A 24,711-nucleotide genomic window follows, 5' to 3' on the forward strand; every position below is an offset into this window, starting at 1 on the left:
TGTTCAAGACGATGGATCGAGTTTGGATGCGGCGAGGCTGATACAGCGCACTCCCATATATGTAAACAAGCCATTCCAATGTGCTGATTTCGGAGCACTGGAGTGGGAGGTATGAGCTCCGAGCCCCGTTTACGCGCCGTTATCACACGTGCATGGTATGACACCAATAGAAAACCGAAGCGGATCGGGATCAAAAGCAAGTCGGCCTTAGGATGGAAATATTGCGGGGCTGGTCCTAGTAGGGGTTAGTTGTGATACAGTGCCACATACCCTGACTGGCTTTGACTCTGTCTCGTTGACATTGGTGTACTGCTATATTTGTGAAAATAATAAATCTGATTAAATGAACCGGCTAGTTAGCAAGAAAGCTTTGATAAATATAGAAATCTGTTGACGCTTCTTAGGTCAACTGATTTGAGATCTTTTTGGTGAAGGAATTGAGGTACGTAAAATCATTAGATAATCTGTCAAGCGGCTAGCGCCAGACTAACAGTATTTATGCACTGACCTGTACTACGTGGTACGTGTACTACTATCATAGTAGACAGAAGTATCCGTTGGAGCGCTATGACTCTAAATCTCAATTGGTGGTGTGTAGCTAACTAGAAATTTAAGATGCAAAAGTGCGGACGAATAGCTCTCTAGGCGCCAAGGCCCTACACCGTAGCACGGTGTTAAGCATGCCTAGTAACATTTACGCTGCCACCACATTTTCTCGAAGCTCTCTTGTCAGTACCCACAGGATTGGCTTATTTCAGTACAGCTAACTCATGGTCTTCTTAATAGTTATGTAAAGTAGCTGTTTTGAGGGACAAATACTTCAACATGATACCGTACTACGGTATCAAGCCGACTTCTTGGTATCCCCTCTAGTCATAATTTCTTACTGAACGCCCTCTTTACATACACATCCTTATCAGAATCCCTGTCGCTATTTCGGCACGCTCATCCTGCACGTGTCATACGAATATCTTGCGAATTCCACGCGTTCTGCACGTTCTACAAGCTATGACTAGCTGTCAGAGCTGCGTGAAATGCTGTACCTTCTGATAATCTTAAGGAGCTGCTTCAGTCGATGCAGGCAAGATATCAAGCAGTTATAGATGCCAAGGGAATGCAAACTCAAATTCAGAGACAATGGGTGGACGTTTATACTCAATTGGGTGTAGTGAGTTATTTACGAATACTAGCGTTCTCACCCAGGGGGATACAAAAATTCCGCCTGATACTGTAGTAGTACGTAGTTCACCCTGTCTCGGGCTTTATTCCCCTTTCGACACGCGGTTTAGGATTGCAGTAACAGCTACAAGCAATCTCTCCAGGTCTGGTCCTTCCGAGGGCACGCCATGCCCAGCGCTATGCACTACTTCCAGATTATCCGCTGCCGAGCAGAGCTGTGACAGTGGTGGGCCCATCCCGGGATAGTCCATGTCGTTGTGCGCCCAGCAGTTGACCACAGGGAGATGCATCAGAGCTTTTTTATCCGGCTGTGGAGTGAGCTGGACGACTGTACCCTCTTGCAAAGCAGACACATCGAAGGGAAGCCCACCACACAGGAAAATAGCACACTGGAAGGGTGGGCTGCGACCCAATGGTCCGACAGCCGTGTCCGCTGTTCTGATAGTCAAGTTTGACTCGACAGCGATAATAAGGGTTGCTGCCAAGACCGCACCCTGCGAGAAGCCAATGACTCCATCATATGGTCCATTCGATGTAACATAATCCGCTAAGTCGGTTACTGCGTCCAGAATGCTGGAGGCAGAGCGCCCCTCACCATCGAAATAGGAGTAGCAGTCCACGTGCTTGCCGAAGACCTCCTGGATGCCAGGCGCCGGCGGCCAAGGCAGCGAGCCGTCCACAAAGTCGTATTCATGCTCGTCATCGCCCAGACGATAACGGAGCGATGCTATGCAACTCCCATCTTAGCATGCTGGGCCCCCAACGAATTTTTCCTATTCTGGTGTGTTCCCACATACCCGTTTGAGCCTTGAGGACCTAACCTCCATGAGTTGAATCAGCCGCGCTCGCAATCAATTGCTGGGACACTGACTCAGCGCAGATACGTACATCAGTATTGGTTCCCAGGCCATGCAAACAGAGGAAACGCATATTTGTTCGAATAGGGAGGGCTCGGCATCCCTAAATAACTACCTTGTTCTAAGACCAAAGGTTGGCATCCTGGACGAGGGCTGTGCAAAGGAGTAGTCGATTATACTTGTGCGCAGGAGGGAAGGCTCAACGACAGGGTTGTTGACCAATTCGACTAGAAACGCCATGGTGACTCACCTTCCCGGTGGCATGATGTCCGTGATATAGCCCCGCGATACGCGTCATACTATCCGGTATCAGGAATGAGTATCCGTAGCTCGATGCTAAGAACAACTAAAATTTAGTGGATCGCCATCACACTTTCCAGAAGCTTTTCCCGTTGACATCCACAAAATCGACTTGATAAGGTACAGCTACAACGTTATAAGTCTAGCGCTCCTCGTCTACCAGCTGCCTTGTTGAAGTCCAGATACAGCGCCAAGCTACAATATTCATGCCTGGGACACGCAGTAAGCATGGTTGCGCCTGTGACCACATCCTCTAGCACGTACGTGGTCGGAGTAAGGGATAAAGAAATACACTTGTTACATTGAGAACTATCACAACAGAACCCATTACAACCAACCCCACTATATATGAGGCTCACATATTGTCATTGACTGCTAGTAAAGCTCTCCCAACATCAAACAACCTGCCAAGATCCCTGATTGTGGCTGGGCTAGAATACTAGTGATAGTGCTACTACTTACTAGTTGGTCCTTTTGACTAGCACCACTAGCTTTCGGCAGTGTTTGTCAGCATAGAAATGCTCTTGTAATAGATACTGACGATGGACGATACATACGAGTCAGTTCAAAAGTATAATAATTCATGTCTCTGTAACAAGAATATGTATAAAACTGGTTGAAGGTTCTTGACTCATTTAACTATTTATAATTAGAATCTTAAATGAAATCGCTCCGTATGGTTGTACCAATTTATTCGAAAAATTGACTCCTCAAGTGTACTAAATCACAAATCTCGGCCGATTTAACACCGTGAAACACCGCGTCCGTCCCAACATGGCCGTGTAGAGAGGACATGTCCGATTGTGCTGGTGCCTGTTCCGTAAACTATGTCAAGTCTTACTCTTTGGTGCTTTGCTTCGTCTGGCCCGTTATCACTGATGGACTCGGTCTACCTCGAGAGTACATGATATCGCGAGAACGCTGTCCGGTCTATCGCTATGACCATCGGACACTTTCAGAACAGCGCCAGCCATGCCGTGAATGACGTGGGAGAGCGGACTAGCCAAACTCCAAAGCGCGAGATCAATGGTTCTAAGCATGATGCAGAGCACACCATGGCCGAGCCCATCGCTGTCGTTGGGTTGTCCCTCAAGTTTCCCCAAGAAGCTACATCGGCCGATTCTTTCTGGGAGATGCTCTACGAAGGGCGATGCGCAATGACCGAGTTTCCGCAGGACAGGTTCAACATAGAGGCGTTCTATGATTGTGACAGCCCAGGTCCTGGCACGGTAAGTATTGTGGTCATTGGGTTACTCTTGTCTAAGAGTACGCCCAAGATGCTGGCTGTTCCTTACTGACCGATCCCTCTAGCTTCCTCTCCGAGGTGGCCACTTTTTAAAGGAGGACCTAGGCGCATTCGATGCCACCTTCTTCTCCGTCACACCTGCCGAAGCCGCCGCCATGGATCCTCAGCAGCGAATAATGTTGGAGACGTCTTATCGGGCCTTGGAGAATGGTAAGTGAGCACTCGGCAGCTTGGACGGTCGGGTGGTTCATACTGTGTAGCGGGTCTCACGATCGATAAGTGCTCGGGCAGTAAAACATCTGTTTACACTGCAACTTTCACGGATGACTACAAAAGCATTTTGTTGCAGGATCCCGAGCAACTTCCCCAGTATGCAGCGACGGGCTTGTCAGGATCGATGTTGGCAAACCGCATTAGCTGGTTTTTCGATTTCCGCGGCCCAAGTATGAATCTGGACTCCGCTTGTTCTAGCAGCTTAAGCGCTCTGCATATTGCCTGTCAGGATCTACAGAATGGTACCTCTCGCATGGTATGATACCGGGAGTCTTCTGCAGTACCGCTCAACTTACGCTCCTTAGGCTCTTGTTGGCGGTTGCAATCTCATCTTTCACCCCAACTTCATGCTTATAATGTCGAATATGAGTTTTTTATCTCCCGATAGCCGATGTTGGAGTTTCGATCACAGAGCCAATGGTTATGCCAGGGGCGATGGGTTCGGCGTTGTGATACTGAAGAAGCTATCGGACGCGCTGAAAGATGGAGACACTATAAGAGCTGTCATACGAGCTACTGGCTTAAATCAGGATGGCAGAACAACGGGTGGAATTACACAGCCTAGCGGAGCGGCTCAACAGTCATTGATCCAAGATACTTTTACAAAAGCGAAACTTGAAATGGGTCCAGTCAGATTCTTCGAGGCACATGGAACCGGGACGGCAATTGGTGACCCGACCGAAGCCAAGGCGATTGGAAATTCTTTTCGATCATTTCGTTCTGAGGAAGAGCCCTTGTTTGTTGGTGCTGTAAAATCTAACATCGGCCATCTGGAAGGAGGTAGCGGGATAGCTGGCCTAATTAAGACAATCTTGACACTGGAGAGAGGGCTCATCCTCCCCAACACTGGGCTCGAGAAGATTAATCCCATGATTGATACTCGGCATCTTCGAATCTGTGTAAGGCCATATACCAAAGCCTCTGACAAGCACATAGCTGACCACGCTGCTTCTCCAGTTTCCCACCCAACCCATGCAATGGCCAGATCCCGGTTTGCGTCGTGCTTGTGTAGGTCGACATCTGTCTGCCGGAACACTGGGTACTGACTCTGGAGAAGATCAACTCATTTGGTTTTGGTGGCTCCAACGCCGTCGTGATAGTCGACGACGCATTGCATTATCTGGAACAGCACAGACTCGACGGCCACCATCGGACTTTAGACATACGTCTGAAGCCACCAACCGCCTTCCCTAAATTGAATCATAAAAATGCAGAGGGAAAAGCCCGCGGGGTAACTGGGGCTCTCGAGAGCATAAGACAAGTTCCCGAGAGACACGTGCGAGCAGTAAACGGAGACCTGTCCTCGATTCAGCTTGCTTCTCAAAGTCAATACCCACCAATCCCAAGAGTATTGATTTGGTCCGCTGCTGATGAGGCTGGAATCAAGAATATGCTTGGCACGTACAGTCAGTTTCTCAAACAGCGAGGGCCAAGTGCTCTGGATTCGTCATTCGATGATATGGTCTATACTCTAGCAGCTAAGCGTACGCTACATACCTGGCGTTCTTACGTCGTTGCGACATCCGCTCGTGATCTCGAGTCGTTGGAACGGTCCCACTCCAAACCAATCAGAGCTTCAAGCGAGCCGGGGACCATCGCTTTTGTGTTCACTGGGCAAGGTGCTCAATACGCGAGAATGGGCAATGGGCTCCTCGCATTTGCTTTCTTCAGAGATCGCTTTGCTCGGCTCGAGCAGATCCTGTATGACTTAGGTTGTGGATGGTCACTCCAGGGTAAGTGACCAAGGGCATGACACAATGTCTTCGAAATGCTAAACGCATTCAGAATTGCTATTCGATTCCGCCACTACCGTTAACGATCCGGAATATAGCCAGGCGTTCTCAACAGCGCTTCAAATTGCGATCGTTGACTTACTCAGGACATTTGGAGTTGTCCCGGCTGCTGTGGTGGGCCATTCTTCAGGTGAAATAGCAGCTGCGTAAGTGCAGGCAACTTCTGTAACAGATTCTCCACTGATAGCAACAGTTACTGTGCAGGGGCAATAAGCGACAAGACAGCAATGAGGCTTGCGTTTCATCGCGGGCGCTTGGCCGCACGGTTGTCAAGATTGCACCAGACCTCCCAAGCAATGCTAGCTGTGGCTTTGAGTGAGGACGATATTCAGCCATTCCTGACCAGGCTAAAGGACCATGTTACAACAATCAAGGTCCAGATTGGTTGTGTCAACAGTCCAAAGAGCATCACACTAACCGGCGACAGAAATCAACTCGAGCTCATTGACTCATGGCTAAAGGACAGTCAACATCTGGCTCACAAGCTTCCCGTCGATGTCGCGTATCATTCTACTTTTATGGACGCCATAAAGGCCGACTACTCCGAAAGCTTGAGGGATCTTGGTAGGAAACCCTGCAAGGATACTTCAGTGCCAATGATATCGAGTGTCACTGGGACCATTATTCCTCCAAGTGTGCTGTGTGACTCTGAATACTGGGTGAATAACCTGATCTCTCAGGTCAAATTCGCCCCTGCTATATCACTCCTTTGCGTTCAATCGGGCAAAGCGGCTCGAAAACATCTTGGCGCAAAGTCACAGTCGTTGTCGGGCATCAAGGAGCTCATGGAGATAGGGCCACACTCGACCCTCCAACGCCCGCTGCAAGAGATCCTAGCAGAAACTGGTACGGAGCATCGTATAAGCTACTTTTCGGCATTACACCGACGAAAAGATGCGGCGAAAAGCATCCTGGAAGCCATTGGACGTCTGTGGGCTCGAGGGCACCCTATTGACATGCTCAAAGCTAATGGTCTTGGCGATAAGCAACGAGCTGTTATGACTGATTTACCAGAGTACCAATTTAACCACTCACAGAAGCATTGGTTCGAAGATAGAACAAGCGCTGCATTTAGGTTTCGATCGCACGCCAGGCACGAACTGCTGGGAAGCTTGATTGCGAGTTCAAATTCCTTTGAAGCGCGTTGGCGCAACTTCATTAGCTCAGAGAAGCTTCAATGGTTGCAGGATCATCAAGTAAGGGGTGCCTCCTGTCGGTAAAGCTCTGTGGACTAACAACAAGGAAGATCAGTGGGGAGTGCCTACTTCCAGGGGCAGCCATGCTGGCCATGGCTATCGAAGGTGTGAAACAGCTTTCGGCCTGTGGCACCAAAGTGGCTGAGTTTGATTTACGCGACGTATACTTCCTCAACGCCTTGCAAGTTCCAGACAGTAGCAATGGTGTTGAAACTCAAGTGTCTCTGTCCACCACCAAGAACAGAGAAGCGGGTCCGGCGCCGTGGTATAAGTTCAGAGTTTTTTCGTTCAGCTCAGAATGGGTCGAGCACTGCCACGGCAAGATCAGAGTTGAATGTGAACGGCAGACCGGCAATGAGGATCCAGAAAAGGTGTCCTCGACTCCTACTTCAGCATTTCATCAGGAGTTGTCATGCGTGATCGAAGCATGCAATGAAGAAGCTAGCACGGAACAACTTTACAATGTCATACGGGACAATGGTGTCAACTATGGACCAACTTTCCGGACATTAGATCGTGTGCGGTTTAGCAAGACCGGAGCTGCTGTCGCCGATATTCGAGCATTCCCAAGTAGCTCTAGGGACAGATCAAAAACTCTCGACGTCGAGGCATACACCATACACCCTTCAGCTCTGGACGGTCTCATGCAACTGGTCTTCCCTGCGCTCAACAGAGGTGGTACCCAAGATCTTCCGACCATGGTACCTTCCTACATAAGAAAACTTTTGGTATATACAAACAACAGTTTGTTTTCTTCGATGCCCCACCTTCTGGCAACTACAAGATCGAGCTTCGAGGGGTACCGCGGAACCGAATCTACGGTCATTGCTGTATTACCTGGCAGCAATGAGTTGTTTTCGGTGATGGAAGGATATCAAACCACGTTCGTGTCCTATTCAGGCGCTTTGCCGCATCTAGATGCTATAGAGAGGCCCTTATTGAGTCACATGGTATGGCGGCCAGATATTTCCTTGTTGACCAATGAGCAAATAGCCCAACTTTGTGAACAAGCAAGACCTAAGGACGATTCGTCCGTGCATTTCTATCGACGACTTTCACTACTAATACGGTATTACATTACAGAGACACTGGAGGCCTTGCGCCAATTCCCGGTTGAAGCGATTACACCGCATATTACACAATACATCGAATGGATGGGGCAACAACTTAGACATTTTCACAATGAAGAGCCCTCCAACCCCCAGACAGAATGGCTAAAAATATATGAGTCGGTGGAATACAGAACCGGCCTTGAGGAAGCAATAGAAACCGCGAATGGTATCGGCAAGTTCTATGTGACTATAGGGCGGAATGTTTTGCACCTTATCCTTGGGGCAACTGATCCGCAAGATCTGGTATCCGGTGGAGAGCTAGTTAACGCTTATTTCGATGATCAATTTGCAAGCCAGCATACACTGAAGCCATTTGAAGTCTTTCTGTCTAATCTCGCTTACAAGAACCCATCGATGAAAGTCTTGGAGATTGGGGCAAATGGAGGAAATGCGACTCTAACATGCGCAAACATCCTGTCTGCTCACGGACATCCTCAATGGCTGCGCTATGACTATACCGATATTTCGTCAGACCTCCTAGTTAAAGCCCAAGAGAAGCTCGTTGGCTTCGGCCATCGTATTCATTTCCAAATACTGGATATCACAAGTGGACCTGCAGCGCAAGGATTTGAGGAATTCTCTTATGATCTAGTGGTCGCGGTGCATGTGAGTATTCCTTTCTCTACGTTTCTTTCCCGGGCTAACTGTTGCCACTGTAGGTGCTTCATATGACTTCTGATCTGACGCAAGCGCTCCGGAACATAAGGAGGCTTCTCAAAACGTACGTGAATACATTCGATGACGAATTGTGCTGAAATACATAGGGGTGGCAAGCTAGTCTTGTTTGGAATCACAGTTCAACATCATGTGAGGACGAATTTCGCCTTTGGTCTCCTGCCTGGCTGGTGGTCAGCTACCAATCCTGATTCGGCGGGCTCGTTCAGTCCTTATCGGTTGGAGGACGACTTGTCAAAGTCTCTCACCCATAATGGTTTCACCGGCATAGACTTCTCGATTCGGGATTTTGAAGATCCTGAATGCCACGAGACGAGCATCCTTGTTACAACGGCATCAGGTCAGACTGATCCGGAGGCCTTAAAATTTCCCGAGATGGCTATCGTCATTGGCGCAAATTCTGTAGTAGCCCAATTGAATTTTGCCAAGCGCCTTAAAGAACAGCTGGAGACAGTTCCGAACTGTCGGGCGATGATTTATAGCTTTGCCGAGGCTGTATCGAATCGGGCTATAAGTGGATCGTTTTGTGTCTTCCTTGTCGAATACAACGATTCCTTCCTTACAACTCTTGGCCGAGATGACTTCGACCTCCTCAAAGGGGTATTGTCGTTGACGAAAGACATAGTATGGGTGGTGAGAGATACCCATAAGCCGCGCAGACCAGAATTTCATTTGGTAGATGGCCTTTCGCGCGTCCTCCGGTCCGAGAACGCCAAGCTGAGGTTCAGTCGTTTAACCATCAACGACGACTACCAGACAGGCCTGGATGGCCCCACAGCTGTGTCTACTGTAATAAAGCATGCACTGCAGTCATCCTTGGATGACATGGAGCCCGAATATGAGGAGAGAGATGGCGTGCTCTACATCAATCGAGTCATACAGTCACAGCGTATGAACAAGCTCATTGGGGCCAACGTAGCTTCGCACCAAGAACGAACGCTGCAGCTGGATCACCATGTTCCTCTCAAAGCGACCTTGAAGCGACCTGGGATGATCAGCAGCATCGTCTACGAGGAAGTCACAGACAAGGACGAGCTACTTGAATCTGATGAGGTCGTCATCGAAGTTCGAGCTGCCGGTATTACCTCTCGAGATCATCAGATAGCCTCAGGGCAGCTGAACGACAAAAGAATTTTCTCCGAGTGTGCTGGTGTCATCAAGAAGGCTGGCCTAGAAAGTGGATTCGCTCCTGGTGACAAGGTTTTTGTTAGCTGCCCTGGCGCGTGCAGAACGTTGCTGAAATGCAGGGCGTCGTGCGCGGCATATTTTCCACCATCGATGTCATTCTGTGATGCTGCGGCTCTACCAACCTCGACCTTAATATCATTCCATGCTCTCGTCAATGTTGCAACTCTCCTCGAGGGTGAAGTCGTTCTAATACACCATGCGGCTGGTGCGGTTGGGCAAGCAGCAATCCAAATTGCACGGCACATCGGCGCCAAGGTTATTGCTACTACGAGTACGGAGGAGAAAACAGAGATGTTAAGGGCGGCTTACAATCTTCCCCTTCACAATATTCTGTCAAGTAAGAATCCTCATTTGGTACAGTCTATTTTGCAAGTTACTGCTTATCGCGGTGTGGACGTCGTTCTGAATTTTGAGCCCGGCGATGACTTCGACTCCTCTCTAGAAGCCTTGGCTCCGTTTGGTCGATTGATTGATCTGGGACTCGCCACAGATGCGGTATCCGCGAAGGTGACTCGACGGGCAGCGTCTAAATGCATCACGTACACTGCTTTAGATCTTTGCGAAATGCAACGTCAGCGCCCTTTGTTGCTCCAGAAGCTGTTCAAGCAGACGTCTTCATTGATCCAGAGTGGTGTTATCCAACCAGCGAAGCCGCTGAAAGTTTTCCAAGCCGACGATCTTGAACACGCGCTGCAATCTTTCCAGAACGCTCAGAATATGGGCAAAGTCGTCATTGACCTGAGCCCAAAGCAGTCAGTCACTGTAAGTCTCCCATACAGCAACCCAACCTTCAAACGCTGACCTCTCTGTGCAAGGCCCTCGTTGCGAACAAGCCATCCTACCACTTTGATCCCAACGTGACGTATGTGATTGCCGGTGGCTTTGGTGGATTGGGCCGCAGTGTCTCGCGCTGGATGGTCGACCGCGGAGCTCGAAACTTGATCATCCTCTCTCGTTCAGGGGCTCGCAGTGACTCTGCTAAGAAGCTTGTGGGTGAAGTCGCCGCTCTGGGCGCTCGGGTAGAAGCACCGGTGTGCGATATTACCCAAGCAGAGTCCCTGAAAAAGGTGCTCGCAGAATGCACCCAGACTCTGCCACCGATTCGTGGGTGCATCCAGTGCACGATGGTTCTCCGGGTATGCTTTTCTACTGTACGTCTGCAGAGCTACTCTAATTAAGGTCGCAGGATGCCATATTCGATAACATGTCCTATGACGACTTCGCCACCGGCACGCGCCCCAAAGTGGTTGGATCGTGGAATCTGCATTCGATGCTGCCTAATGGCATGGACTTCTTCGTCCTCCTCTCATCTATTGGCGGCATCCTCGGCGCAACAAGTCAAGCCAACTACTCCGCGGGAAATACCTACAAGGACGCCTTGGCACGTTATCGAACAGCCATGGGCGAAAAGTCCGTCTCTATTGATCTCGGCATGATGGTCTCGGAAGGGGTCGTTGCAGAAACAGAAGGGATGCTCGACTCGCTCCGGCGCATGGGCTACTTCATGGAAATCACCCACGCCGAGTTCCTGGCCCTCCTAGACTACTACTGCGCCCCGGCCCTGCCGCTTCTCCCACCGTCCGAGTCCCAGATAATCGTTGGCATCGAGCACCCGGCCGCCATGGAAGCCAAAGGCCTCGAGACCCCGCACTGGATGCAGCGCCCGCTCTTCCGCCACTTCCGGCTGATTGGCGGCGGCGGCGGCAACGTGGCCGGGTCAGATAGCCAGAAGCAGACGACGGACTTTGCCACCGTCCTCAAGCAGTGCGTGTCGGTGGAGGCAGCGGGGGAGCAAGTCACCGACTGGCTTGTCACCAAATTGTCACAGATTCTGGGCACGCCCGCTGGGGAGATGGATGTCCAAAAGCCGGTGCATGCGAACGGGGTGAACTCACTGGTGGCGGTGGAGCTGCGAAACTGGTTCGATAAGAAGATTGGGGCGGATGTGGCCGTCTTTGATATTTTGGGCAACATGAGCATGGTGAATTTGAGTAAGTACGCTATAGGCAGGAGTCGATTTAAGCCTTAGCTCCGTACAGTCAGGGATAAAAGTCGGTCTTGGGACCAACTAATGAAGAAGTCAAGGGATGCAACCCAACTCCTTAGTATCTCCCCTTGCCTCTTTTCTTCCTTCCTTCTTCCATCCTTCCATCCTTTCTTCCTTCTTCCTTCTTCCTTCTTCGTGTTTGCCTTACATGGATTCGACCAACCCCTCATCTCAATATGCGCCATCTCGTAGAATCGCAGATCCGTCTATCCCACCCAATCAATCAAGCGATCGGTATGCCGCAGATATAATAAGCTACTCACACTGAACAGTAGAGTCGAGATCGAAAATCGGAGTCGGAACTGGTAGGAGCCATGACTTCATTCGAGATGCATTGTTCGTGAACTCTAGATAAGAACACTTCTCGATTCAAGCTCGCATGAGTCCATCTTTCAAATTTTCGAAATGGTGCTTGATAGAAGTTCTCGATATCAGCATCGAGACGACAAAATCGATCCTTCATCTCCAATGCTGTCCAGCTCAAAAGCTCTTGCTACAGATGCTTGCTCCGACTTGCTTCAGTGCTACGTGTGCTGGGTCGGGCTACTAGCTGTTTGAATTCTAGCACACCCTTGAGGCTTTAGGCATCGAGGCGTACTTGTTGATGAAGCTATATGATAAGCTGCAGGACTTGGAGCGGATGTCCCGAAGCTGCTTACAGGTACTACTACTCAGAGCCATGACAACGGTTGAGATTGGTATGTCCTTGTCCTACCACACACACCACGCAAGCGATAGGCACCCTTTCTAAGCCTGTATCTGCCAGTACCAGGAGTCACCCGTCTCGGGCACGTAATTCGAAGGTGTGGCAGTGATCCCAACGAGACCATGGAGCATATGCCAACCCCTGAGCTAGAGTGAAAGCCTGATTCCTTTGTCGTCGGACATGATAGCGCCTCGACTTTGCTTGCAGGACTCGACGCTGGTGTCAAGATTTCCTTCGATCAGGAACCTTCCAACTTTTTCAGTCCAAAGTTTATATTAGAAAGAGAGATTTTCACTCGTCACTTGACAGACTTCGGTGGTCGCGTACCATATCGGTAGATAATGGAAGAGAGTAATACCAGATTTGGAAACAGGCGGCAGTGATGCGCCAGAAGGCTTAAGAATAGATAGGAGGTGTAATACCCACCGGGTTGGATATGTAGGATAATGGTAGCGGAATAGAAAGCTGGCCGGGGTCGAAGATCTGGATTTCGATATCGTCGCATTGTTCAAAGTGGGCGTCGGCATATGCACTCCAAGTGTAGATGGTAGGACACCGACAACGGTTCCGTCTGGCTGTGCTACTCAGACATTGGGCAAGGGAGGCCATGTGGTCAAATGACTGAAGCGAGCAGGGTGAATTGGCACACTTAAAATCCTGAGACAGTGCCGGGTGCGTAATGGGGCGCACGGTATTGCAGAGCCGTTCCTCCATCCGCTGTATGAAAGGAGCATGGGTTCTCCCTTTAGACATCCATGCTTACAGTAATCCGATGGCGAGAGGCCAAATTCAAATAAATTGGGAAATTGATAGACATGAGTCCAGTAAGATTGAGAGTAAGAGAAGATTAGGGAAGCCATAATGATGATACATCTTTATAGCTGGCTGATATAAGTTCTTCTCAGATGGTTAAGAGCCGTAAATCAAGTGGCATGTCAGGGACGCATGAAGAAGAGGAGGCGCTGTGACAACCTCGGGGGTTGGAAAAGGGCAGAATTGGATCGCAACCTAATCAATACATACCATGATAGGTTGAGTTAAAAGTGCGAAAAAGGGTGCGAAAAGTAGCGTCTACTAATACGCCGGATTTTATACCCTTTTCAGTTGCGATCTCTGTTACTTCGTGCATGTCGCCCTGTTCCTGATAAGATAGAAGGTTGAAAGACCAAGAGTGGCAGCAGTGGTTTGGTCTCGTGCTGGTGGTTAGGGCCTTAGAGCCCATCGTGTATCCGCCACCCACCCTCTCCTAGGCCAAAGATAGCACCCTGCCACCGGCACTGATGCATGCTAAGAACAACCCCCCCCCCAGAATCAAAACTTTGAAAACTTTGAGCCAACCTCGATCGGGAGCACATGGCCGTCAGCATAAATTGGCATTAGCAGACGCAAGACCTGTGATTTGCTCCAGCTCTGCTAGATTCGGCTATCGTTGTGCTACGTAAATGCTACGTAGGACGGAGGAATAATGTTGTCTTGCCAATATTTATGTAACGAGTAGTAATATCCTCCGACGACGCCAGAAGTCTTGCCACCTGCCAACCTCGGCATGTCATATCACGAATGGTGGTGCAGCCGAGGTGAATCACTCAGCAGAGTACGAGTAGGAAGGCAAGTCAATCCGGTTTGGAAACCTCACGAGGCAGATTGCCGGTTCCATCCAGGCGTGTGCGGTCCGGTGTAGAGGAAATCTGCCCCGTTCAAACATATTTCCAGAGCGTGAAGGCGACCTAAGATTCATTGCAACATGGGCTGGGTGACCTGATGAAATGGAGAAGTCATCGATATTTAAGTTAATACGGAGTAGATGCGATGGCAATCAGGCCAGCCTGCCCCAGGTTTGGGCGCTGGATAAGAGTGCAGACTTCCGAATTCCCTGCTAGTTTAGGCCATATCTCTTCGGCTTTAAGGGTGGCGGGGGATGTGAATAGCCAACGAGCATGGATCTGGGGTAACAACGCTTGATGCTCTTAAGCAAAACACGCGAGACAGAGGCGATCCTTTGATGAGCTATGCCATATGTAGCAGGGATTATATTGCCGCTTGCTATCTTTCGTCCAGTCGGTCTCCTCCTTCGCGGCGGGGCCGCCAGACTGCTCCAGCTCTTTATCAATGCTGCCCCCCCAAATTCGAGTAAAACAGTCTATGTCCCGTGCTTGGCGGGTGGCTCTAGTCTATTTACCACCTATCTATGCCCATTGCTCCTCACTGAAGGCCCTTTTCCTTCTTCTCAACATCCTTCAGAGCTTGCCTCGTCACTTCATACCCCTCTAGTCGGACAATATGGAGGAAAAGTATCAAGGAAAGGCAAGCCCCTCCTCGGACTCACCTCCGCCTGCTGCCTATGAAGGCGACTCGAGACCAGCCAAGCGGTCCTTCAAGACTCGTATGTGGGACAGCTTCCAGCGCGACCCAAATGCCACAGTCACAAAGCCAGGCGCTGTCGGCGCAGATGGCAAGGTCTTCGATGTGGAGGGCGCGGCGGCAGCTACCGCAGCTTCACCTCTGTCGCGGAGGCTCAAGGGAAGACATCTGCAAATGATTGCGATTGGCGGTTCTATTGGTACCACCTCTGCGACCCGCTCCATCTCGTTCAATTCTGACTGGTGTGATCAGGTACTGGCTTGTTTGTCGGCTCCGGAAGGGCTTTGGCTACTGGCGGCCCAGCTTCCCTCCTCATCGCTTTTGGCTTGATCGGTTGCATGCTGTATTGCACTGTTCATGCTCTGGGTGAGCTAGCAGTCTTGTTCCCAGTTGCTGGCTCCTTCTCCGCATACTCGACCCGCTTCCTCGATCCAGCATGGGGCTTTGCCATGGGTTGGAATTATGCCATGCAGTGGCTTATAGTGCTTCCTTTGGAGATCGTTGCAGCTTCCATTACGTTAGATTACTGGAACGATGGCGTCAACAACGCGGTGTGGATTACCATATTTCTACACCTGATCGTCGCTATCAACTTTTTCGGCGTTAAGGGTTACGGCGAAGCCGAGTTTGTTTTCTCAATAGTCAAGGTGATCGCAGTCACAGGTTATATGTGAGTCTGCTTTCCGAATTCCCCGAGAACGAATGGTCTAACTCGGACACAGCATTCTTGGTATCATTCTTGTTTGTGGTGGAGGCCCGAATGGTACCTACGTCGGAGGCGCAAAATGGGCTGACCCCGGTGCCTTCAACAACGGATTCAAAGGATTGTGCAGTGTCTTCGTCACGGCCGCCTTCGCTTTCGCCGGTACCGAGCTTGTTGGTCTTGCCGCTGCAGAAACAGCGAATCCTCGCAAGTCCCTACCGACTGCCATCAAACAGGTGTTCTGGCGAATCCTCCTCTTCTACATCGTCTCACTTACCCTCGTTGGTTTACTGGTCAGATACGACAACGATCGGCTACTTAGTGGAAGTAGCTCTGCTGATGCAAGGGCCTCTCCATTTGTCATCTCGATCGAAGAGGCGGGAATTTCAGGCTTGCCGTCAGTCATGAACGTGGTGATCATGATTGCTGTGCTTTCTGTTGGTAACTCATCCGTTTACGGTTCCACACGGACATTAGCCGCGTTAGCTGAGCAGAGACAAGCTCCTCGTTTCCTCGCCTATATTGATCGGAAGGGGCGACCACTCTTCGCAATCATAATTGCATCGGCCATTGGATATTTATCGTACATCGGAGCATCTGACAGACAGGGAGATGCCTTTACCTGGATGTTGGCCCTTTCCGGTCTTTCCTCCATCTTCACCTGGGGCTCCATCTGCTTGGCCCATGTCCGATTCCGTCAGGCCTGGAAGCACCAAGGCCACAGTCTCGATGAATTAGCCTTCAGGTCGCAGCCGGGTTTCTGGGGTAGCGTGCTTGGATTCGCGTTCAATATTCTCGTTCTTATCGCTCAGTTCTGGACTGGGTTTGCCCCCATTGGTTACAGCGACATGACGTCTGCCGAATTGGTGCAAAACTTTTTCCAGGCTTATCTGGCTGCACCAATTGTGCTTCTGTTTTATCTTCCCTACAAGATCTATTACAAGACGCCGTTTCTTACGGTGGACATGATGGACTTGAAGACAGGTCGCCGTGATTTGGATCTGGGCCATCTGTTGGCCGAGGAACGTGCAGAGAGAGCATCGTGGCCAGTGTGGAAGAAAGCTTACAAGTTTTTCTGCTAGGTGTTCGACATGCGAATGTGCGAAAGGGTGCTGCTCTCAGCGCGTTCTTGTTAGGTCAGGTACTGGGACATTACGTCTGTCCACACGTAGGAGACAAATCTCTTGATATCCTCCGGTCCTTTGACACCATTTCGTCTTTGACCACTTCCTTGTAAGGCGTGGGGACATGAAGAGAGCGCAGGGGAGAATAGATTTGAAAACCCATGATAGGAGTACAAGTCATGCCTGCGTAGTACCCAGAGATAGTGCCTACCACAATGCTGATCCCTTCCCAGTCTGGAACTTGCCGTCATTGCTCCTCGGCAGTTCGGTAGCAGCCTAATATGTACTTATCCTGCGGCCGGAGGCATAAGTAATGTAGGTTGACACAAGTCTCTTCGTGTGAAGACAGCTGCCTTACTACTCGAGTACGTACATCTAGCCAAGATCCAAAAATAATTAGATGATATCACGATACTTTACTAGTAGTCAAACGATGCCAACCATCATCGGTCACTTAAGGTCCTGAGAACACGGAGAAACAATGATGAGAAGGTACTGAGTACTAGCCGCTATTCGTTCTAACCCCCCAACACTTGTGCTTCTTACCGGAGTAAGAGCAAGGGGCCACAAACACACTACGACGTACATTAGCCGTCTATCGTTTAACTACCAACTTAAGTTCGCTGGTTGACATGGCTGGGAGGCAGAGTAAGCGAGTCTTTGCTAGGGCGGTAGCTGTAGGCGGTCACTAATGATGCACAAGTTGTCGAAAACAGCCTTTCTCTGGTTTGGACTGTTTCAACCATCTGCAGACGACACAGTCAGCTCCTCTCATCCTTGGCCAATGTGCATGATGTCGGTAAATACAAGCCGCAGTTCGTGACGAGTGCCGCGGTTGAACCCAGCCTCCTTACTACGTAAATTCGATGCACGCAATAATGGCGGACATTTGTGCCTGATGGTATCCATGGTTGCACTTATATGCACTTCGTATGCAGACATTTCTGCAATGATGATAGGATTATCCCACTTCTACCTGCCACTTCTTTTACTCCTCTTCCACTTACGTACATCCTCATGTTCGCCTTTGCGTTTCCTGTTGGTGTCTATCTATCGATATCCTTGGGATGGAAATTTCCCCTTGTTTAAATTGCCATCGTCCAAGATCGCTTAAGGAACGCGCTGGGCAGCAACAAAGCAGGCTTGAAGAGAGAGTGAAAGGGGAGTGGAATTTAGAAGCGGCAGGGCAAAGTTCCGATGAAACATTGGCCTTGTCCTATTCCCGCCTAGCCCAAACTCCAAGTAAATGTTTGCCAATCCCCCCAATTAACCTCACTCAACACCACCGTCCACCCGCCGTCGTCCATCGTCCATCGTCCATCGTCCGTTGTCCATCGTTATTATTTGTCTCCAATTTGAGCTTGTCCAGCCATTCGGACAACTACCATCATCTTCTCGTCACTCCTTTCTAAATTGCGATATCTACACCACTTGGATTACAATCGCGAATACTAACGGCATTAACGGAGCGGACTTCGCTCTCAGCGGAAGCTTACGTCTTCCCCTGTGTTTTTGTCCCATCGCTTAACACGTGGGTCCGCCAGCGTTGTGGTGAGTGTGCTACACAATGCAGACTTCGAAGTACATAGCGCACTAATCATTGATACGGCTGCAGGCTGCCGTCTGGACACTCGAGCTGTCTCATGCAGTCCAACCCCTAGAAAGTTCGTCAATACCGCATTGACCTTGCCAGTGCTTCTCAAAGCAAACCTAGGTCGATCTAGCCACCTCCAGGATATAATTATTTCAGGAGGGAAATCAGCACGTTCGACTAGCTGGCATAGTTGTTCTTCTCCCGACTACCAGGAGTGACCTTTGGTCGACCCGCCCCCCTGCACCCTTATGCCCATTAAAATACCCAAATCGTTCGTTCGAAGAAAGTCCTCCGGCAATGCGTTGGAGGAAGTTCCAAACGCCCCAGCTCCTTCATTCAGAGTCTTCGAGAGGCGTCCGGGAGGAAACAAATCCTGGGATGGAAGCAATGATTTGAAACAACAAACAAGTCAGGTGCGGATGTACGAAGCGACGGAAAATGATTTTGATGAGGAGCTCTTCCCTGATAAGAAAGACGACTCCAGCAACCGGTATTACCATCTTGTATCCTTGATCTTTATTGGCTGACGTTCTCATGTAGCGGCAGCGGAGGCACAAACAATTCAGCTTCCACCGCACCATACGGCAGCGCAGCATCTTCTGCTCGTTTGAGTTCTTCGTCGACTATCCCTTCATCTACCGATATCTCTAATGATTCACATACAAACTCGATCGTATCGACGCAACGGCCATTCCAGGATATCCCGGTACCTCCAACGCCACGCTCGAGAGGTTGGTCAATAAGAAATGCCGGCCGGACATTCTCGTTTGCCAGCAAGCAGAAAATTGAGGTTCCTGTGGAACCTCTGCCTCTTCATCGCCCCTCACTACCAGTGACGCAGACCCCAACATTTACTCCTGGCAGAAGGGAAAGGGCCATGACTGCCAGTACCGCAAGCACAGCAACACCTCCCAAACTCTTGGATGGAGAATTGGCCTTTGGTGATTCTGGCCTGGAGGACTTTGAGAACATTTTCGATGGCATTGGCAACCAGACCAGCAGGGATTCCATTTCTCCGCATCACTCGGCCAAAATGGTGAGCACGTAGTGTTCTGGAGCCACGCGCAAAGCTAACAGTTGACCAGGATCTTCCCCCTTTACCTTATGGCGCAGATTCCGCTGTTTCACAACAAATATCTCCTCTACCTTCATCCTTAGACATTGATCGGGCTCGAGTAGAAGCTTCTTCTCCATATTCATTCGGCAGTCAAGATTCGAGAGATGGACTGATGGATTCCCCGATCGCGGCTCAATTTCAGAACCACCCAAATCCCTCATCACCGGTACGCCGCAAGGCGTTGCCACCTTTACAGGGCATGCCGAACCGGTCGCCCCTGTCAAGCCCGCTGCGGGAGGCTGACACGAACACTGGTAGCCTGAGTGGTGGGACTTCTCTTGTTAAAAGCCCTTCGCCTGCTGCAGACGAAAGTGAGAGATTATTAGCAAGCTCGATATCCCGTCGGGACAGTTCATTCCAGCAAATTGCCCATTTCGGTGCCGCGCGAAAATTGGAGCCTGCGAATCCCAATGGTATGAAGGAGGACAACGACGACAACGACGAACTTCTCTTTTCTAAGTCATCATCAAACCGTGCGGACATATCCCGCACGGCTCCCAGGAAAGCTGCGCCACCAAGCTCCTTCAGACAGCCCAATGCTGGTACTGTCGATTCATCATTGATTGACAGCTTCAGGGTAGCGGCGCGCTTCGAGGCCGATGCACCCGCTCAAGAGAAGCCGGCGAAGAAAGTGATGACCCCCGCCCAATTCGAGAGATACCGCCAACAGCAGGAGCAGACACGTAGGAAGAACAACCTATCTCAGAAGGACGACTCTGGGGACGAGAATGACAACTACGAAGACGATGATGAGCTGGAACGGGACCGCCAAGCAGCCCAACAGAGAAGAAAGCAGGAGGCCCATCTTTCGGTCTACCGGCAGACCATGATGAAAGTCACAGGCGAATCGTCCGCTGGTCCGAATAGTAACGCTGCACAGTCCGGGCGATTGACAAGCATGAGCACGCCAGAGCTGAGTCGCATGTCTCGTCTGACAGCTGTTACCGGAGTTTCAAGTCATAGCGGAAAGAGTAGCGGCACGGATGAAGAAGATGAAGATGTCCCATTAGGAATCCTGGCTGCCCACGGGTTTCCCAACAAGAACAAACCACCCAGCCGCCTTCAGACGTCCCTATCCAATTCGAGCTTGCCAGGATCAACCCCTCTGTCAGCACCGCCTGCATCTGTATCAGGAGAATCGCGAGGAGGGCTCAAAGGCAATCTGCCTGTTTTCGCCAGGAATTTGCCACAGGATCCCTACTATGGCGCAAGTCTGGTCAATGCTCCAAATCGAGAACAACTTTCAATGGGAGGAGGATTTGGAGGCGCCCCTGCTGGCCAAGTCCATCCCAGTGGCTTGGTTGGCGTGATTGCTGGTGAAGAGCGTGCGAGAGCGATGCGCAGAGGCAGCCCTAATCCACAAGCCATGCAAGATAGTTTCATGCCAGCGCAGCACCCTGGCATGATGGGTAGGTCGCAAACGATGGGTGCTGTTCCGCCCGTGAGCGGCTACCCGGGACCGGGAATGCCGGGGATGATGGGACCTCAAGCTCTATCGCCAGGAGACCAGGCACAAATCCAAATGGCTCAACACATGTCTCAAATGATGCAGATGCAGATGCAATGGATGCAGCAAATGACCCAGATACAACACAACGGGCAGATGGGGCAGATGCCTCAGCCGCCACAGCACGGAATGCCAGCCATGCCGAACTTGATGGGGATGTCGGGAGAGATGGGAAATGGCATTCCAAGACCATTTTCCATGCCATTACCCGACTCGCCTCGTCAGAACGGGAGGACCATGAGTCTGACTCCTGGAACCACCAACCAGTGGAATCGAAACTCTTCATATTCGCCCTCCGTAGCTGGTGTACAAGGTGGCTATGCTCCTTCAATTGCTCCATCCGAGAGGAATACAATCGGCATGGCATCAAGATATAGACCGGTGTCGATTATTGCAGAATCGATCAAGGCACCCAATGATAAGAGATTATCGACCTTCACTTCAGGCACACTCCAGCCATGGAGTCATCAAAATACCGAGCGGGGCAGATTATCTCCAAGCAACACCAATACCACAGTTCGCTCACCATCGGCTTCTGGACTGGGGCGAAAGCCACTCACACCTGATGAGGAAGACGACGATCAGGGCTGGGCCGAGATGAAGAAGAAGCGTGACAACAAGAAAGGGATCTGGAAGATGAAAAAGTCGGAGAAGAGTGGTGGCTAAAACATGTTTGGAGTAAGGGCCGATGTGCTGGCTGGGAAATCTCGTACAGCAAATCTCTTGTGTGGATCTTTGTTATTCATGTTGTTCTTTGGAAGCATTTGACGGCGTTTACTTTTCCTTTGGCTGCAGCAAACCAGCAAGGGAAGTATTGGGCAAGATTCCTATCAAAGTAGATTCATTGCTAATTAATGTCAAAGACCCGCCGTTGGCTTTGATTTTCGACTGGATCGGATGTCTATTATTCTTCGAGATACACACTCTCAACACTCTTAATATTATCTGTACCTAACCTACCATTTATATCATATATTCCCCTACGGCAAGGACAGTCGTCCATCCACACCATACGCTGCCCTCCCTGTTGGTTGGTTATTGTATTCTTTTTCTGTATTTCGATGGAAGGGGTTTAACTTTGTTCGAGGCCCTCCGGCTGGGGATCTGTCTTTCAGGACTTGAGGGCGAAGCAGAAAGCAGAAAGCAGAAAGCAGAAGCAGAAAGCAGAAGCAGAAAGCAAGTGGTTGTTTTGGCCATCATTTTTTGACACCTTCTCCTGACCTGCATTGAAGAGCCCTACTCAAGAACGGGCCTCTAGTGCTGCTACTACGTCATGAGTGGGTGAGGAAAGAGGGGGGAAAGATGTACCAAACGAGGTGGCTCACACAACATTTAATTAGTTGGGCGCGGACACCAAGGGACGTGACACTTGGTCTCTCTCGCAATCCACTGACCAGTACTTTAACCAGCCTCCTGGCCGTTTATCACTGGCGGCCGCGTTTTCTTCCCTGCTGGCAGTGATCACCGACCCCGGGGGAGTGGTTCGGATCATTGATTGAACGACAGCGCTCGCTGTTCAAAAAAGAAAAGCAATCCCCCCGGTAAGCGTGTCTCCATTGTTATCTCGGCGTTAAGCGGGGATTGAGGAGTGCGAGCAGTAGTGGCCTTTTAGATGTTGGGTTGGGGGGGGAGAGAGTGTACCTAGCCATGCCCCCACGAAGGTCATACTGTGGACTAATTATCTAACAATCTGAAAGTGAGACTCGTTCGTCACGTTTCGTTTCGTTGAGGATTTAAAATTTGTCTTGCTTGAGAAAATCTGCGCTGTTGGATTCTGTTTTGCTCTCCAGGTTTGGGGGTAAAGCGAGGAGAGTGGGTGAGGAGCTTGAGCAAGACGATGTGAGCATACTCTTACTGGCAGCTTTTTGTGGACCGACCCGACCCGACCCTTTTTCCTTTGAAAAGCGACTTCAGGCATCGTTTGAACGGTGATGCTGCATTCGAGAATGGAATGGGGCGAGTTCAACGCCCCCAGAAACGGGGGGTTTGTCGGAAGAGCTCGTAGTAAAAGGTGTCCGGGTTGGATTGGTGGCCTGAAGGCGGGGAGATCGAAGATATGTTTGGGCCGGCCCGGTTGTCCGGATGTGATGATGGTTATGGGCCCGATCTGTTGGGTTAACTCTGTGACTGTATTTTGGGTTCTTGTCTCGCTTGAGGAGAGAGGCCGTCTCGATCTTTAGTTGGCCTAGATTACGTTCGTTTGGGAAAGGAGATAGTGGTGGATCGATGTTTCTTGCCGTTCCTGACTGGGTTTGTTCCTGGCTGGAAGCTCGTGGAGAAGGTGATACTCAATTTTAGGTAGCTTTCTCTGGTGGGTTGGCTGAGGCTATTCTGTTTTCAGTCGCCCCTGAAATTCGTGTACCTTTGATTTTCTTTTCCTTGCGTCTTTACTGACTCATCGAGATCATGAGACTGCTACCTGCGGCTTCTTGGCTCGACTCAACTCCATTCTTAAGTAGCGTATGGTGATTATTGCCAGGGACGACTGATTGGTACTGTACAGTTTAGAAGGCAACCACTAAGAGAGTTCCGACCTCAGATTAGCGTTTCGCGAGCTGGATCGTACCTGTTAGAAAATTCTGATAGTGTACACCGTCTTGGAGGCCACTTTGATATAATTTGGTTTTCCAAGGAATCCTTGATTGAGAGCATCGCGCAAAGCCTTCTGGTGATAGTCCGCATCAAACTGTCCTAGATGAATGGGAGAATGCCCTCCTCATCGCGTTCTTCTGTTTTAGCGGTTTGTCTTTCTTCCAATTCACGGCGTGGAGAAGTAGCCTTTCCAGTTCGAGTTGTCTGTGTCCAAGGGAGCAGATATTTACAACGCAGATCAGTTGCCATGGATTTAATTTTTTATATTCCCAGAGTCACATATTGACCCGGCTGTGATGTACTGGTTGATGTGCAGAATCCTGTTTGTCAAGCGTACTCTTCGGTGGTTGTAAGCAAAGGAAGAATTGAATTTTGGCGGATAAGTATTTACTTATTCAAACTCTGCACCCTCCCCACTCCTAGCATAGTGTACATGCACTCTACCCCCATCCGCGTCCAAGCCTTCAAGGTAGTCACCTAGGACGTACCTACCCCTACCCCGTCATCCCTGATGTCAAAGCTTATCATGCTGAGAAATATGTAAGGATCGGTCCCGGCGCACTTACTAATAATCCATGATTATGTTGACCGTTTCTAACCTCTTCAGATTATCATTACATCAACTCACGGTCTGTGAAACAAAATATTTGATAGATGAAACGATGATCGGCGTTGGTATTGTCTCTTGTTCCGTTACTAATTATATAATATTTTATAAATAATGTGGAACTGTGCTGACTAATCGACGGATCAGTGTGGAAATAGCAAGTTGTTCTATCTAATTCAGTGCGCAGAGCAAGCATTTATACATACAGAGTTGCTATCAAGCGAAATAGCGCGAAACGTAGATACCAAAAATACATGCGGGACTGATGCGAAACGCGTAGCAAGTCTGTAACAAAACGCCTTCAAAACGCGTAGCAGAATAGCGTAAACCGTATTTTTGAGTTCAACAAATAATAAATAATTATATGTTTTATTAAATATGTTTAAATCAGATTATGAAGATAATCGTAAGACTTGAGATCAAGTCTCGTAAAGAGAGAGACACTTGTTAAGATGTAACCCCCTATTCTGTAAGTATCGAGAGAGTCTTTTGGTGCGTAGATAAGAGCTGGTCAAGGAGAAAACTCTGCCGGCC

At 49.8% G+C, this 24,711-nt stretch overlaps 4 protein-coding genes across 4 annotated transcripts; 3 read left to right on the top strand and 1 right to left on the bottom strand.

The window, feature by feature from the left end:
• Positions 1–1,262: 1,262 nt before the first annotated feature.
• On the bottom strand, positions 1,263–2,109 carry EPUS_00421 (uncharacterized protein; the record flags this gene model as incomplete). Its single annotated transcript, XM_007806077.1, has 3 exons — positions 1,263–1,906; positions 1,977–1,995; positions 2,068–2,109. The coding sequence occupies 3 exons, from the start codon at positions 2,107–2,109 to the stop codon at positions 1,263–1,265; spliced, it is 705 nt and encodes a 234-aa protein (XP_007804268.1).
• A 1,165-nt stretch (positions 2,110–3,274) lies between these two features.
• EPUS_00422 (uncharacterized protein) lies at positions 3,275–11,891 on the top strand (the record flags this gene model as incomplete). The annotated part of the gene is made up of 14 exons (XM_007806078.1): positions 3,275–3,565; positions 3,648–3,792; positions 3,843–4,111; positions 4,161–4,754; positions 4,813–4,863; positions 4,913–5,588; positions 5,641–5,794; positions 5,842–6,844; positions 6,895–8,562; positions 8,616–8,677; positions 8,721–10,581; positions 10,635–10,955; positions 11,006–11,810; positions 11,863–11,891. 14 exons carry the CDS (start codon positions 3,275–3,277, stop codon positions 11,889–11,891), a joined length of 7,929 nt encoding a protein of 2,642 aa, XP_007804269.1.
• A 2,961-nt stretch (positions 11,892–14,852) lies between these two features.
• Positions 14,853–16,718, top strand: EPUS_00423 (General amino-acid permease GAP1; the record flags this gene model as incomplete). The annotated part of the gene is made up of 3 exons (XM_007806079.1): positions 14,853–15,132; positions 15,186–15,603; positions 15,656–16,718. 3 exons carry the CDS (start codon positions 14,853–14,855, stop codon positions 16,716–16,718), a joined length of 1,761 nt encoding a protein of 586 aa, XP_007804270.1.
• Positions 16,719–18,602: 1,884 nt separating this feature from the next.
• EPUS_00424 (uncharacterized protein) lies at positions 18,603–21,644 on the top strand (the record flags this gene model as incomplete). Its single annotated transcript, XM_007806080.1, has 3 exons — positions 18,603–18,844; positions 18,895–19,390; positions 19,440–21,644. The coding sequence occupies 3 exons, from the start codon at positions 18,603–18,605 to the stop codon at positions 21,642–21,644; spliced, it is 2,943 nt and encodes a 980-aa protein (XP_007804271.1).
• Positions 21,645–24,711: the final 3,067 nt, after the last annotated feature.

This window comes from Endocarpon pusillum (genome assembly GCF_000464535.1).
Source record: "Endocarpon pusillum Z07020 unplaced genomic scaffold scaffold4993, whole genome shotgun sequence".
NCBI lineage: Eukaryota > Fungi > Ascomycota > Eurotiomycetes > Verrucariales > Verrucariaceae > Endocarpon > Endocarpon pusillum.